Raw genomic sequence first — 17,097 nt, forward strand, 5'->3', positions numbered from 1 at the left:
CGTATAGTCTAAATTTTTTTTTCAAAATGATTTTCTTAAAAACTCAAATATTTAAAATTGTTTTCTTGTCCTCAATTAACGTTGGCGTCCAAGTGGGAGAATGTTGGAATTTGGACTTACATTAATTGGTTATAGCCTGAAAGGATAGCGACGTGACCAAGTGGTGGATAAATAAAAGACCTAATATTAAATATTATGTGTGTGGATAAGTGAGACCCAATAATTATTGGCCTGTGATGGGTAGATACTCTTTATAAATAGAGCTCAACCCCCTTTCCCTAACTATTAGAAAATCCTAGCGTATTCTGCCTTTTGAATACGTGGTAACGGTAGACGTCCCATCAGTCAAATTCTCCGGTCTGTGAGAGCGCATAGCTAGTGAATTGTAGAAGTTGGTCTCAGGCTTAATCGTCGTTTGTTGTCGCTGCTGAATCCATAGAGTTTAATGGTACGCTTCCTTAGACTCTAACTCTAGATTAATTGTGTAATTATATCTTAATCTCTGCTATGACTACGAATTAATTATCTTACACGAAACGCATGTGAAAATTTAGAACGTTCAACTCCCGAGTCCTGATATACTTGGAAGGGGAAAAAGATAACCTCCTAACATACGGTAAAGTTAGCTCACCTGCTCTGCTCAGGTAATGAATATCTAACGTCTGACTTCATATTAGATTCATCACTTCAGCGTTACCTTTTTCCAGTTTCCATTTGTCCGTACTACCAACATCACGCTCGTGACACCAACCTTCCACATTTCGACACGTTCACTCAAAATCATTTACTATAAATTTTAGTGCTTTTAACATATGTTAAAAGTTTTTATTTTTAAGTTTAGTGAGCCGTTGTTTGAAGGTCTGGTCTTTAAGTAAAGTGCAAGACTAGTCAGATCCGGACGGACTAGTCGCTAACATCCGTTAAATTTTTGTCTCATGTTAACATCGTCATATAGTATTGGGTTGCATGATATGATGTAGCTTTAAATTTTTGAGGATACGATCCTTGATAGTAAGGTATGAAAGCCGAACATTAGAGTTATATGTTATAAGGTAGTGGAATACTTTTCTACTTTGTATCGGATAAGAGGTTAGTATAATAGAGTTGTGTCCTAGGCTGCTTGTGGTTATTGTTGTATTCATAGTGTTCTTTCACTTTTCATAGTACCGAGCCTTACTTACATGTTATTATTATTTCTTTTCATCTATTTTTTAATACTTTTAATGCTGTTATTATTTCTATGATTTCTGTTGATAGTACTAATATATTATCTTTTTTGTCTTCTTGAATCGAGGGTTTATCGGGAACAGACTCTCTACTCCCTTAGTGTAGGTAAGATCTGCGTACACTCTACTTTCCCAAATTTCCATTTATAAAATTTACTGGATTGTTGTTGTCGTTAACATCGTCATATAAAATAAACTAAAGAGAAAATATATTTTTGATAACAACTTCCGGAGTATGTCCTATCAAGACCTGTATCGAATAATTCCATCAACGTGAAAAAAATGTAAATAGATAACAAGAAACTACCTCAATATTTTATGCCTCAACTAAATTTTGCACTCTCATCTCCTATTTTCTATTTGAGTTGCATTGACCCTTTTCATTTACCAGACATTAATTTGATAAATTTGCAAAACTAGATCCGTTCAGATTAATTTATTTTTTTTTAAAATTAATTTAGTCTCTTAAAAAGATATAGTTAAATTTTTCTGTAACAACTTTATTTGTTCTAATCTTTTTTAGTTGTTATAGTAAAGTGTTGTTATATAAAATATATATAATAATATAATATAAAAATTAGTTTTAAAGAAAACTTAATTGTTATAATGAAGTGTTGCTATAAAGGATAGATGTTATAGAGATATTATAAATATTATAAGATATTAGAATTTTTTTTTACTATAAAATTTATAAAAAGATATATTTAAAATGTTACTCAAATTTTAACAGCAAAAATTGCCTAAAATTTTGAGATAGGAGAGTAAAACTCAGCCTCCCATTTTCTTTTTCCCACTTACCCCATCTTTTTCTCTCTCTCTCTAGAAAACCCATTTTCCTCTCTCTACCCACACATGTATATAATCTGTATACGTATACTTCCTTTACCTGGAAGTTTATTTTGTACCCATTTTCCCCTTTCCTCAGAATTTTTCATCTAATAAAACCCTAGCTTCTACTAGCTGGTGCTGCTGATTCTAAATCAAGTAAGTCAAACTCTAGGGTTTTGGAATTGTTTTTGTATTTTGAGATAGGTTCTATTTAAAATTATGTTAATATTTTGTTGATTTTGCTTGTGGGTTTTCGGTAGTTAGGTTGAATTCTTGAATCTTGAAATCTGATTTTGACATCTTTGTGGCAAAGTTTCTATTTTTTTTAAAGAATTGGGGTTGTGTGTTTATTTATTCCCCTGTAAATTTTTGATCTTTTCTGTGTTTCCTCTGATTGTTATGTGGATAACTGGGTTTTTTCTCCAATTTTTCTTGATTTTCTTGAAACTAGCATGGCTTATTAGAGGGTAAGTAAAAAACAAGTACTCCCTCCGTCCCACATTATGTGACACGATTCGGAGTATGAGGGTTATACTCTCTAATTCTTAGTGTGAACCCGGACATCAAATCTTCAAGTTTGTTGAATTAATATACATATCTAGAAACTACACAAAAAATACTATAAGTCACAGTAATTAACAATTCAAGGGATTTAAAAGGCATATGAAAAAATTGCGCTCAAAGAAAAATTCCTTTGACTCTCCAAATTGTAACTGTGTCAGAGAAAGTGAGACGGAGGGAGTAATATTTTAGCTTTATGATAAAATCATAGATTCTCTTTTTGAACTTTTGGGTTTTTGTATTGTGGAGTGTTCTTGTGGTTAAGCGAAGTGAATTCGGCGATTTTTGTTCTATTCTTTTTGGGTTATAACTTTGTTTTTTCTTAGCCTTTTGTGGTGATGTGATGGTCTTGATTGCAGTTGTGATAGTGGAGGTGAACTTTGTATTTCGGGCTTTACTTTGTAATTTCGAGTACCATTAGGAAAAGAGGTTTTCTTGTTTCAAAATAAGATTATTGGAGATCAAGGTCTCATGAGAATTGTTAGGGGAATGCAGAAATTACATTGCGAGTATCAGACAAAAGTGGAGTGCTGGGACAAATCGTTCAGCCGAGGCATTGGTGTTACTGCCCCAAAGGCCAGGAAGCGTGACAAATTCAAAGCAAGCGCTTTGTTTCTCTAACTTCGGGTAAAGGAAAACTCAAGTGTTTCATAGGTCCCAGGTTGAAGAAGACTACCCCAAATGACTCGGATACTGGTTCAGCGTGGTTCCTCTGGAGCTTCATCGTCTTCGTCCTCAAATCAGAACAGGTCATCAACTTCGCTCCCTGGCTCATCTTCTTCTTCAGCTCCAACCCAGACACAGGCTTCTAGTAACGGTCAGGTACTATCAGTTGCGAAAGATGATGAATTCTTGGAAGAAATACAAGAACAGGTTGCTTTAGAAGAGCTCTCCATTGGTTCTTCAAACTACAAGGGTGTTAAGGGTGATGATGAATTGTTGGATAGTTTTGGCAGCGACCAAAGCACCAATGACGAAAAGATTGCTGACAATGAGAAGAGAGATGGTGGTTTTGTCAGTGAGGACTTGGCTAGGGAATTTGATGGTTTGAGAGTTGTGGAAGTGGAAAATGAGGGAAGTTCAGTTCAGAGGGCTACATGTAGTTCATGTCCACCTCCACCTCCTGTCCCACCACCGAAACCTGCTTCACTAAACTCGAGTCCTAGAAGATTCCCGTTGGGTAGTTCACATGCTGGCCGGATAGGATCGTCTAGGGGAACTGCTGGGCGACCTACTGTCTCAACTAGGACCTCACCTGCTGGATCCAGGCCATCCTCTCCACGATCACACTGTGATGAAGGTTATAATAGTGCTGATGAGCAGAACCCCTGCTTTGGATCCTCATATGATGATGTGGTATGTTCCACCATTTTATCAATTAAATAGTAGATTACAGATAATTTATTCCCCTCTAGGCTTGTGAAATAAGAATTGACTGTGTCTCTTTAGCATTTATAATTAGGATATTTACTTCCGTTCACCTACCTTATGCATTCTAATCAGTAAGTGATCAATTATTCCGAATAGATAAGTTTGAGAAAGCAGGCTAGTAAGGGGAGATTCTGCTCTCACGATGTGGCCTCGAGTGAAGAAGTCACTGTATCTTGTGTATCTAGAGTTAAAGCTATTTGAGGACAAGCAAGGCTTTCAATATGTCTCACTTTGCAAGTTAACATGTTTCCTTTGTTTAGTTAATCTTTTTAGCTGGGTTAATCTTACCCTGTTTATAACCCTGAATCCTTTTTGGAATTTATCAGCTCCTTAGTCTTATGATAGATCTTTTGTTGATATTTTTGGGCTGATACTTTCTGTTTCTTTGTAACATCTGCATCTTCTTGATGCCTTTTGTTAATAATACTCACTTCATAAAAAAAAAACATTTTTCCTTTGTTCTAGGAGAGAGAGCGGCAGTTTGAAATGGATATTAGACGAACCAAAAGCTTAGAAGTTAAGAAAATGCTGGGAGATGGGAACTGCCTCTTCCGTGCTGTTGCTGACCAAGTATATGGTGATTCTGAAGCTTACGATTTGGTCAGACAGATGTGCATTGACTACATGGTAATGTTTCTACCAAGGTGTCGCTTATTGAAGTGATATAACAATATTTGATTGTATTACTTTCTTTTGTTGCTAGGTTGAGAAATTCTATTTTGCTTGATTCTAGTTTCTTTCGACATTACTAGGTAGGAAAGCTGGCATACTTATAAGAATTTTCCTTTGACCACTAGGAGAACCTCAGTTTTTTTAGTCTATTGCCAATTTTGTAGTTATCAAATTGGGGAACTACAGGATTTACAGGCCAGGATATAATAAAAAATGCAGGGACTGCGATTGTGTGATAACTTTTTCTTCTTCTCCAGCATTCAAGATATTATATGAATTAATATATTACTCAACGTATTGAGTTAAACTTAAATTAAAGTAAAAAGAAAAAGCTAGCATAAAGAAGTAGATGTCTGCTGTATAATATAGTGAGAGGATTTGATGGCTTGATAGTAGATGTACATGTAACTTATCCCAAAGAAAAAATATATAGTACATATGATGTGATTAGTATGATTTGTTTTTGGAAATGTTGTCCCTGGAAATGACTTATTCTTTGGTTGTTTTGTGGGAGAGGTAATATTATTTCAGAAAGAACATTTATTAAACATCGATAACAACTTTAGCAAATTGGATAGTGCTTTTATGAAAATTTCAAATTGGATAGTGCTTTTATGAAAATTTAATTGTTGGTTGGAGCAGTGATGTGATGTTAAGCGTTGAGATAGTTGTGCCGTATCACCAAAAAAAAAAAGAGTTGAGATAGTTGTGAAGGAAAATAACTTCCGCCAGAGAGTATATGAATCTTTTTCTGGAAAATGTTTGCCATCATACCAAACACATGTCTCCCATATGGAAATTGAAGCAGTAAATTTTGCAATTCAATGTAGATCAGCACATAGAATTCAAGAGTTGGTTAATGTAGATGATGCGTAATTTGTCTTAATATGTTTTTCTTGGCATAATTGACAATGAAGACATTAGAAATATGTGTGGCTAATCTGTAATGTTTAACATTGTCTTAAGGATATTTAAGTAATTGGTGGTTTGTGTTTGTTCAAATGCCAATTTAATTTGGAATACACGTCAAAATTCCCAGACGTCTACACAAATAAATTCCATTACATGGCAAAGGAGCTACTTTTTCATCTTCAGGTGGCATGCTGCATTTATGATTCCCGCTCTAGCATTCCCTGAGGCCAATGACGATCAGCTCTCTAAAAATGCTAAACTTTGTTAGGTTTGCAACAATTTGCCCTGCTTTTCCCTTCTGTTTCAATCTGTGGCCTAGTTTGACTAGCCACGGAGTTTAAAAAGAAAGAAAAAACTTTGAAACATGTGATTTCAAACATGCCATTAAGGGTGAATGGGAGGTTTAAAGTTAAATTGCTTCCAAAGATAGAAAGGTGCCATTCTTTCTGGAATGGACCTAGAGAAAAATCAGCTGGTAGCGTTTCAACTAATAAGGAAATTGTCTCATAAAATAGAACAAAGGGAGTAATAATTACTCTGGTTTTGCTTGCCGATTTCTTCTTTGCAACGATTACCCTCTAGGCCACGCCCTTGGGGTAAAACTTTTTTTTTGTTTTTGTTTCGGGCGCTCGTGTTTATGTTATTCAACTAGAGAAAAATCAGATAGTAGCATTTCACGGATAAGTAAGGTTCTGTGTGCCCAACACCTTTCCTTTTTCTCTTTTGGGGAAGGATGGGGGTTGCTTGCAGGTTTATAGGTATGTCTGTATGTAGTTCTTCATTTTGTCTTTCAGTTCATTTTGTCAGCTTCTTGCACAAATGTAAGTCAGTATAGCAGTCCTTTCTCAAAAATAAAGTAAATCTGAGTGGACTTTTCCTCTGATGCATCATCAACTGGTGTCGTGTTCCCTTGGCATCCCAGTCCTTAATAGAGAGTAAAAACACTATTATTTCTGAAGGAATCCATGTGTACATTGTGGCTGGAGTATTTAAGTTATATTTACTATCTTTCATGTTCTGAAGGTTGATAGATTCTCTTTTTTAATCATCGCTATATTTCTGCAAAACCTATTTAGCATCCCTCTCATTATTTAATACTTGAATGAGCTTCTTTGTGATAGGAGCGGGAAAGGGACCACTTCTCTCAATTTATAACTGAAGGTTTCACTTCCTATTGCAAGAGAAAAAGGAGAGATAAGGTACTTTATGTGGTAGTTCATTAGTATTATTCCCTTTCTCATTTGTTGTTTCTGTCAGGCTGGTAAATATTTTCAGTCATTTGCTATACATTGCAAAAGGTATGCCCCCTTTATGGTCTTAGAGATAATTTCTTTGAGTTTCTCAGTAAGTTTATGCATCCATTAGAGAAATTGCTTGGGGGGGGGGGAAGGTAGTAATGCTGTACTTAGCTTTTTTTTTTTCTTTTCCTTTTTCACCATTTATGCTCTTACATTTGTGCTTCTTGATTACTTTTAAACCACTTCCTTCATTTTATGAAACTTTTATGCTAAAGAGATTCTGGCTACTGTTCGAGTCTAGCGTCCGATGATTAAAAACCTTCTATTTCGTTTCCTTATCGAAAAAAGGAAAAATAAAAGAAAACACTGGAAGTTAGAGAAGTTAAAGAGCTTATATCAACTGCAGACATCAATTTCTTTCAAGAGCTTGTGTGATCTTTGCTGTGGCTCCTGTTTTGCTTATGTCTGTTTGACATATATGTATTTCATGCATGTCTTTGTCCTTTCCCATGTCCATTTTTTGGGGCCATCAAAATAATGCTTCTCATGATTGGCTTTGTAGGTTTATGGCAACAATGTGGAGATTCAAGCTCTGTGTGAAATGTATAATCGCCCTATTCATATATACTCTTATAGCACAGGTAACTTTTCTTTTGTTATTCTTTTGTCAAATATCAGTAATGAATCTATGGCTACTAGGCAAGCTTCTGTGGACTATGTGTGCGCTGCGTGAATTTAATTTGTGGAATTCACTAATGCAGAACCAATCAATACATTCCATGGTAGTTACAATACAGACAGCCCTCCTATTCGACTCAGCTTTCATCATGGAAATCATTACAACTCTCTTGTTGATCCTCGTCGACTAACAGTTGGTGCTGGCCTTGGGTTTAGCTCTCTACAAGGGGTAAAATTGCATATCTACAAACTGGCATGATGTTTACTTTCTGTAGCTGTTGAAACTGGATAAACTTCATCGGCTGTGTGCCTACAGCTCTTGGGTGTTGAATTATGTGTGATGTTATTTTTTTTTTTATTTGTCAGCTAAAGCATCTAGTAGATCTGTTTTCCATCCTTACCTTCTGATTTTTTTTTATTTTTTATTTTGGTATAGAGGAATGTTGATAAGGATCAGGTCAAAGCAGCAATAAAAGCTCAACAGGATCAGCAAATTGATAATGTGAGTTACCTTAAAACTCGTGAACTGAATTACTTTCATAGACCGGGCAATCATTTGGTTTCATGTTATGTTAAATGGTTCAATTCAGGCACTTCTGGCAGAAGGACGCTTTTATTCTGATCTTGAGCTCACCGAAAAGGAGATTGAACGCATGGTAATGGAAGCTTCTAGGGCCGAGTATATTGCCAATGACAAATTCAGGCAGCAGCTTGGTTGTCGAGAATCTTCCACTTCTAGCGCTGAACCATCATCATCAGGAGCTAGTAAGTTCGAGCTGGCACTCCATTGAGGAATTGGCATTCATGAACAATACATGATTCTTTTGTTTGTTCTTCTATTGTGATAGAATCAACTGGTTATGGTCTTGCAGGGTCATCGGGAAGTGAAGCGAAGCAAGAAGGTGGGGGGCGAGAAGTTCTTAGTGACTGCATCCAGATTATGCTGTCGATGGGATTTAGCTATGCGCGAGTAATAGAGGCTTATAGCATATTCGGGGATGATGTGGATTCAATGGTATGTTATCTCATTGAAACCAGCAATAGCAGCAGACGTAAAGGAAAAGCAACTGAATGAGGAAAAACAAGAAAGACTTGCAATGAGATTCTAGTTTCTCTTTTCTCTCTCTATTAGTGTATAACTATAGCTTTGTCTCTGGAAACCTCGAACGTACTATTTTCAGTCTTAAATCTACCATCAAAGTGTTTCGTAAAGCTTGATCTTCTTCCTTTGCACCTCTATGATATAATTTCTGTTTAGAACATACTGTTTAACACGGAAGGGTACTGATACTAACCTGTTTTCCCAATTGAAAAAATAAAACCTTCTGGAATGAATATATACGTCGTTATGGTACCTGATCTCTGTGTATTGTGTTCTGAAATCTGTAATTTTTTTGGTTTTCATTCCCAGAAATCAAAACAACAAATGTCCAGTTCATTTCTACCGAGTGCAATAGGTGCCCTTAGAGTAATGGAGGAGACCATAGTTTTGTAAGCCGAAAGAGGTAGCAGAAAAGCTATCAAAATGGGGATGAAAACTGTGACCTGACCCATGAGAAAAGCTCTCGCATAATTGAGATAACAACGCAGCCCATTTGACACCCCTATGTTGAGCATATAAAGACGGAAATATCATCATACTTATATTTATATTTTTACTATATTATAAGTGTAAAGTCCCAAAAGTCAAAAGTGAATTACTAAAATATCCCACAAAAGTTGAAAGATCATTTTATCCTTTCTTTGAATGCCTTTTATACATTATTTTGTACTAAAAAGTAAATTTAGCTTTCAATAAATAACAATGTGTACTATATAATCTACATTAAATGAGATAATTGAGAAGATAATAGTGTGAAAGACAGCTACAGTAAATGATAAATGTGTACGTTGCACTCTTTCAACTCCTTGACAAAAGGGGTATTAGCCTTTTAGTTCCTAATTCGAATTACTTCATCTTCTCTCTTTCACTTGTCACCATCTCCCACTCATCTACAAATGTCAAATAAGGTGCATTTTTTTCTTTCATGTGTTCTGTTAATACCATACCTTTCTTTTATTCGTTCCTTCCAACTATTTCTCTATATAACTAATTAGATTCGTTGCTTTTTCTCTATAGGGTAGTTGGATTATGTTTTGAAATTTTAATATAACTAATTAATCTGGATAATATTTTATGATACTAAAAAGCTAAAAAGTGGACTAAGTTTTTGGGAACGAAGTAGGAAGACAATTTAATTAATTGTCACCTTCATCATGGTCCTAACTGGTGTAGTTAACATTTTTTGTTATGTTTCTTGATTTGTTTTTTGTGTAAAGAATATCTTTGTTAATAAAGATCTTTTGCGACGATACAATTTATCATTTGATCATATGATTCTTAATCTTGTTACTAAAATTATAATGCTCTCTTTGCTATTTTCTTCAGTAATCATATATATAAATGACATTTTTTCCAAGGGCACGTTCAATACTTGTGATCTAAATTATAAGAAATTATTTGAATTGCATTACAAAAGTAGATCAAACCTAAATCATTTTCCTTTATTGTTAAAAATTATTCTTAGAAACTGCTGAATCTTTTGCTCAGCATTGTTTGTAGAAGTCATCAAACTATTTTCTTAACAGATAGTGTAATTATTCAAATATCTGTGTTCTTTTTTTTTTTTTTGTTTTGTTTTTTGTGTTTCTATTTTATTAAACTTCATTTGTTTACTCTTTGAAAAGGTGTAGCTTCAACACCAATGATTAAGAAAGTAGTAATTTAATGGTGCCAAAAATATATTATTGTCAAATATATGTTATCTTTAATTTTCACCTATTGATTTTTGCTACTGAAACTGGTCTTCTTTTCTTCTCCTTATTAATCTTCTTTATTTTCTGGTCTCCAAATAATTGTGGAAGGTGCAGGCTTCAATTGGAGACAAACTTTTGGCATGTAACTACATTTTTTAGATTGTGAATCCTCTTCAAAATAGCGATTTTCACTTGAAGTTAGACTTCACGAGAAATAAATTCTTTTTCTATAATATACTTAAAAATTAGCTTAGGTGTTGCACGCCCCTTTGGTATTGTATATTGATGTCTTAAATATATGAAGCAAAATTATCTTCAAAACTTTGCATTTATATCCCCTATAAAGCGCTTTTTATAAATATTTTTTTACACGTGATGTACAATGGACGAATCAAAGAGTCAAAGTGCTACATAATTTAGGGGTATTTGCATCTATACTCGTTTTTTGTGTCACGTTTTAACTTGTACCCGTTTTGCAAAAAAATTGCAAGCGTACCCGTTTTTTCGCGTAACTTCAGCATATGGGGCTAAAGTAGCAAAGACAATCACGCAAAACTTCAACATTCTAGTAGTCAGGCCTGAAGTTCAGCTCTAAAGCTGAAGTTTTTGGTTTTGTACTTTTTGGTTTGTAACTGGCGAACTTCAGCTCTCGAGCTGAAGTTTTTGTTTGTAACTGTCGAACTTCAGCTCTAGAACTAAAGTTTTTGTTTGTAACTGGCGAACTTCTTGAACTTCAGCCTACTACATTGTGCCTAAACCATCTGATCACTTACCAGAAATGATCAGAAAATTTTGTCTTTTTCACTTCTAACCAACACTACAATAATACAACTTTCTTTCAAATGCAATTTCCATTGGAATTTCAATGGATATCTAAAAAACAATCAAATAGGAGTAGATATTTCGTGCTAATATATTGGCAACGACAGAGAGCTGATAATTTTCCAACTCCAAATTATCGTGGGTGACACTCTTAATAGAGGGGTGGACTATATGATACTACAAAGAAGGCAAGAACAACCCAACTGGTCCTCCTACGAGGAACAAACTCTACACTTGGTATTTAGTATATCCTTGTCCGCCTAATACATGTTTTGAATGATTAAATTCTCTAATTTGTTGTAACATATGAATTCATTAGGTCGTCAAGTTTCTGCTGCAGGAGAGGACAAGAAAAAAGTTGAAAAGCTTTGAATTTCTTCTAGTGGAACTATGAGATTGAGGGCGGATATAACTTTGAGGAGGAGAAGGAGGAGGAGAAAGGGGGCTGAAATTATTTAAAAAGTTGGTACAAGTTAAAAGTTTTTTTTTTAAAAAAGTATAGATTAAATGGGAGCGATCAAATAGGACGTCCGGTGCAATTTTTACCATAATTTATGGTAGTTTGTGCTTATATGTGTATGTCACATCTATCTAACTAAATTTTGCTAATTGTTTTTATTCAACGGTTAAGTGTGATCTTGTATTTTTTATTTTAAAAATCTGTGCATCTTATCGCATATATCTTTTAATATTATTTTATATTAATTTAAAAGTTTATATCGATTGACATGGAATACACGTGCATTGCACGCGTTGAGAAACTAGTATGCTAGGAAGTGTTTCTTCCCTCAAGGGTTTAAGATCTTAAAAGCTCAAATCTGGATTAATTTGGTGAAGAAGGGTTTGAGGTCAATTCCATATATATCCTACACGCCAAAGTGCTTTATAAAATTATCAAACGAAACAACAATTACTCCGGTACCTTTTCCATTCCAAAAAGAATAACATTGCTTAGAAAGTTGAATTATCTTTTCATTAATAGAACCTTTCCAAACATGGTACGTGTACCAGTAACATTTTTGTGAACTACCAAAAAAACTGAAATCTGGATTCACCGACGAATTAATCGGTATTGACCGTTAGGCCAAACACTTACGTTCTTTCTAAGGCTAAGGAAAACAGTAACTTGTGAAAAACATTTTAGGAACACACTTTTTTAAGAATATAATCTTCTACAATATATTAAATGCAGGAACCTATTTAGTTAAAAGTCAGATTACTATTTTACCCTTCTCTTAATAAATTTGTACCAAATTGCCCTTCTATCAAAGGATCCCTTTTTAAAAAAAAAGGAAGAAATACCCTCACATTAACTCCCCACTGAACAGATGCAATAAATGTGGGAACCCTTAAACTAAGAAGTTAAATTATCAAAATGTCCTTATAAATAATCTAATAATCTTATTTATAAAAATTTAAAAAAAATATAGCCCGCCAACCGCAAATCAAAGGTTCATACCCTTTCACTAAAGATCACGACTATTCCATCCATAAAGTTTTATTAAAGGTTCCTATTTTTAATTTCTAACATGTGCTTGTTGCCTTTCACATAAGAATGAGAAAAATTATTGCTTAGATTTTTAAAATGAGAATAAAGCCTTAATTACTGTTGCTTATCTTTTGACTCTATTTATTTTGGACAGGATTCAAAGCAGAACGGGTATGAACATATTTATCTCATTATTTTGTCTTATTCATTTTGGTATGTTTTTGGTCAGACAATACTTTATTTAATATTTTTCAGTTACACAATTTATTTATTTTGAAAAATAAAAATAATTAACATATTACCCCGAGAAAACAAAAGAGATGTATGTCCAGGAGATGTCTATCCACATGATTGTCGACTGATATAAACAAAGGCAAACCGTTAAATGTAAATTTTTTATTTTATCAGCATAAACTTTTCATTAGATTTGTATACATTTGCTATCATTTTTCCTTAATTTCGCTTCACATTCTTCATAATAATTCTTCGAGCATATCATATAAAAGGAAAAAGAATTATAGTTAATTTTAATTTACTCATGAATTTGGCAGTTAGAAAACCCATTTAGAGGATGAAAATATGCTGGGTAGAAAGTGGAAAATGGAAGGGAAAGAGATTTGGAAAAGTTATACCTCAAGAAAAGTTAGTATTAACAAGTCAAATATGGAGCAAGGTTCTGAAAATATTGTCACGTTTTATTAGAAGCCGATAATCAGGAGAAGATTAAGAATTTTAACAAGACAACCATGGAAGTGAGCTTCAAATAGGTAAGTATTATTTTGAAGTTAGAACTATATATCCACTCACGCTTTATAAATTTTTTTGACATAATTGTGATTTTCCTCATCTTTTACATATACACCAAGAAATATTTCATTACTACTGATTCGATCTTTTGGTACACTTGATCACTATACATCACTTAATAATGTTATTGTCACCATGTACTCAAGATGTAAAGGATGTAATTTCATGGTAGTGATTGAGAAATCATATGTATCTTCGTAAGTTCACACAATATCTACTTAATTTGACCTCGATAAATAGGTCATCACACAACAATTCACGCTCATCATTCATTAAAAAAATATAACTTTTTTATGTATAATATTTACTCTAATTATTATTTTAATTATATTAATATTACTTACAAAATTATGTACTCATAATTCGACATACACGTGCAACGCACGTATAACAAAACTAGTTAAATAAATAAACGTACACCTTAACAATTTAAACTTGTAAATAAGATAATTATGCACTTCAACATGGGCACTAGAGCAAAATGTCCCAAGTTCATGTCTCACTTGTCTCCCAATATACAAAAAGTCTCGGATGTTTGGCCCAATTAAAAGAAGAATCACGTGAAGGGGTATGTTTAAAAACGTAAATAAAGACATGCCGATTTGCAGGCATATCCTATATTTATGCCACATTTTAATATGTACCCTATTTTTAAAAACTATTAATTTGGTAGCCAGCTAACAAAAAATTCGTAATAATATGACCGTTATACCCCTGACAAAACATATAAAAGATGCATCACGCATAAATCAATTTATGATTCTCCTCTATCACTCCGTCTTTCCTCAAATCGCCTCTCGCAAATCAGATTTGAACCAAATTCAAATTTCAAATTCAAAATTACAAAATACATTGTAAGTATTCCAATTCATCTTCAGAATTCAAAATAGTTTTTGAAATTGATTGATTTCATGATATATGTTTCACACTTGAATATATGTTTCTGATTGATTGATTGAAGTTGTTTGACGGATGAGACGTAAACTTTTCACTGATAGATTACACTGACGAATTAATTTACATTCTAAATCTGTTTCACGTTGAATTCTAACATTCTAATCCGACAAACTCAATATGCTGAAGTTTTCCACTGCATATGCTGAAGTTTTTGGTTTATTTGCTAAACAAGCTGAATTTTTACATATGTTGAAGTATTTATCTTGTAGTGTAATCAAGCTGAAGTTATTTCGTTCATATGTAAAAACTTCAGTAAAACGAGCTAAAACATAAATTAAAATTATATATTACATAAAAACTTCAGCATGAGATGTTGAAGTTGTTTAGTTCATCTTTAAAAACTTCAGGAAAACGAGCTGAAGTTTCCCTCCTCCACTGGGTAAAAAATAAAACATAAATTAAAATTACATATCGCACAAAAACTTCAGCATAAAGTTCATCTTTAAAAACTTTAGCAAAACAAGCTGAAGTTTTCCTCCTGCACTGGCTAAAAATAAAACATAAATTTAAATTATATATTGCACAAAAACTTCAGCATGAGATGCTGAAGTTATTTAGTTCATCTTTAAAAATTTCAGGAAAACGAGCTGAAGTTTTTCTCCTCCATTGGGTAAAAAATAAAACATAAATTAAATTTATATATTGCACAAAAACTTCAGCATGGGATGCTGAAGTTGTTTAGTTCATCTTTAAAAACTTCAGGAAAACGAGCTAAAGTTTTCCTCCTCCACTGGGTAAAAAATAAAACATAAATTAAAATTACATATTGCACAAAAACTTCAGCATAAAGTGCTGAAGTTGTTTAGTTCATTCTTGAAAACTTCAGCAAAAAGAGCTGAAGTTTTCCTCCTGTGCTATGTATTTTATTATGATTTTTTGGTAAAACTTCATACCAAAAAATGCTTAAGTTTTTCGAATATGTAAAATATTTTTCATATAATTTTTAATATGCTGAAGTTTTTTAGTTCATTTGCTAAAACATGCTTAATATTTTGTCATGCAATATGTAATTTTTGGATGAGTTTTTGTTAATTCCTGGTGAAGTTATTTAGTTCATTTCCTCTGTTATTTTTCGAGTTTAAAGAGAATTAATATTAAAAAACGCACAAAAACATAATTTTTCATTTAATAAAATAAAAGATAAATTAAAATTATATAAAAGGAAAATAACATAATAACCCTTTAACTAAAGGGATTATCCAAAAAAAAACTAATCGTTCATACCGTCATCGTCGTCGTTACTGTCAGATGGACGAGCGTCTTCATCACCAAGACTATCAAATTTGGCCAGCATCTCAAGCCTATCAAGCTTGTTGTTGATTTCTTCGAGCTTCCTGTCGTTCTTGTCTATCAACTCATCCAGCTTCAGCTCAAACGCCTCTATGATGTCTTGCTTAATTTCGTCAACTATTTTCTTGATAACAAGATCCATTTTTCTCCCTTTTGTATTTTATCTGCTAAAATATATGTGTTTGAGTGAATAAACTCACAAGACATAGAGTACTTATATAGGTGAAAAAACTTCTGCATGTTATATGAAAAGGCATAGAGGAATTTTAAACGTCTAATGAAAAGCATGTATGAATGTGATAGTAATGTAATTATTACACTAACACATACCCCCAAGGCAATATAATTACTACTTTAATTATGTTTGTTACGTTTACTCCTGTATATTATACAATTAATGCACACTGAAACATGCTGAAGTTTATTTAGTTCATTTGCTAAAACTTCATCCCAATGTGCTGAAGTTATTTAGTTCATTTCTAAAACTTCAACACTTAATAAGTTGAAGTTTTTGTCCTTTTTGTCATACAGCTTTTTCAAAAAATATTCAGCCGAATATGCTGAAGTTATTTAGTTTAATTCTAAAACTTCAGCACTTAATAAGCTGAAGTTTTTGGCCTGGATTCATTAATTTTGTCATACAGCATTTTCAAAACTTCAGCAGAAGATGTCAAAGTGATTTAGTTTATTTGTAAAAACTTCAGCACTTAATAAGTTGAAGTTTTTGTCCTGGATTCATTAATTTTGTCATACAGCTTTTTCAAAAACTTCAGCAGAAGATGCTGAAGTGATTTAGCTCATTTGTAAAAACTTTAGGACAAACAACCTAAAAGTTTTCCTCCTGTACTATGTAATTTTCTCCTGCATGCTGAAGTTAAATTTAGTTTATGCTTGAGTCTTGTCCTGCATTAATCACCTTTTTCATGAGCTTTTTTTCGAAAACTTCACTATAAACAAGCCGAAAATGTTCTAGTACATTTTGTAAGCACGTGATTTTTGACCCTCCCCGAGAATTTTCACATTTTTAGCGTGAATATGTGAAATTGGGTCTAGTATAGCTATTTTAACTATTTTACCTTATTTTGTTGCAAAAAGAAAAATCACAAAATATATATATAAATTTTAGTTTATGTATTTCTCATAAACTTGAAAAAATACAAAAACAAATTGTACTTTATTTTGGTACTTTATATAAAATTCGAAAAATACAAAAATAATAATTCTATTAAAGTTTTATAGGCATTTTTAACTTTGAAAAAATACAAAAATATTACCTCATATTTTATCTTAATATTTTAAAACGAAAATTACAAAAAAAATAATTTCGTTAATATTTTGTAGCTATTTTAAACCTTGGAAAATATTTAAAAAAGATATAGTTTTGTTTAAG

The 17,097-nt window shown here is 32.9% G+C and overlaps 1 protein-coding gene across 2 annotated transcripts; it reads left to right on the forward strand.

Annotated features, from left to right (window-relative positions):
* The first annotated feature begins 2,018 nt into the window (after window positions 1-2,018).
* LOC104235107 (OVARIAN TUMOR DOMAIN-containing deubiquitinating enzyme 6-like) lies at window positions 2,019-8,758 on the forward strand. Of its 2 annotated transcripts, none has more exons than XM_009788784.2 (9): window positions 2,019-2,210; window positions 2,975-3,971; window positions 4,512-4,673; window positions 6,752-6,829; window positions 7,431-7,509; window positions 7,630-7,775; window positions 7,983-8,048; window positions 8,137-8,311; window positions 8,419-8,758. In XM_009788784.2, the coding sequence occupies exons 2-9, from the start codon at window positions 3,297-3,299 to the stop codon at window positions 8,619-8,621; spliced, it is 1,584 nt and encodes a 527-aa protein (XP_009787086.1). In that variant the 5' UTR covers window positions 2,019-2,210; window positions 2,975-3,296; the 3' UTR covers window positions 8,622-8,758. The 2 variants fall into 2 exon arrangements, with proteins under 2 accessions (XP_009787086.1, XP_009787088.1); XM_009788786.2 differs by having other exon boundaries at window positions 2,076-2,210; window positions 3,111-3,971.
* The last annotated feature ends 8,339 nt before the right edge of the window (window positions 8,759-17,097 follow it).

The sequence above is a fragment of the Nicotiana sylvestris genome, chromosome 11, assembly GCF_000393655.2.
Source record: "Nicotiana sylvestris chromosome 11, ASM39365v2, whole genome shotgun sequence".
Taxonomy (NCBI): Eukaryota; Viridiplantae; Streptophyta; class Magnoliopsida; order Solanales; family Solanaceae; genus Nicotiana; species Nicotiana sylvestris.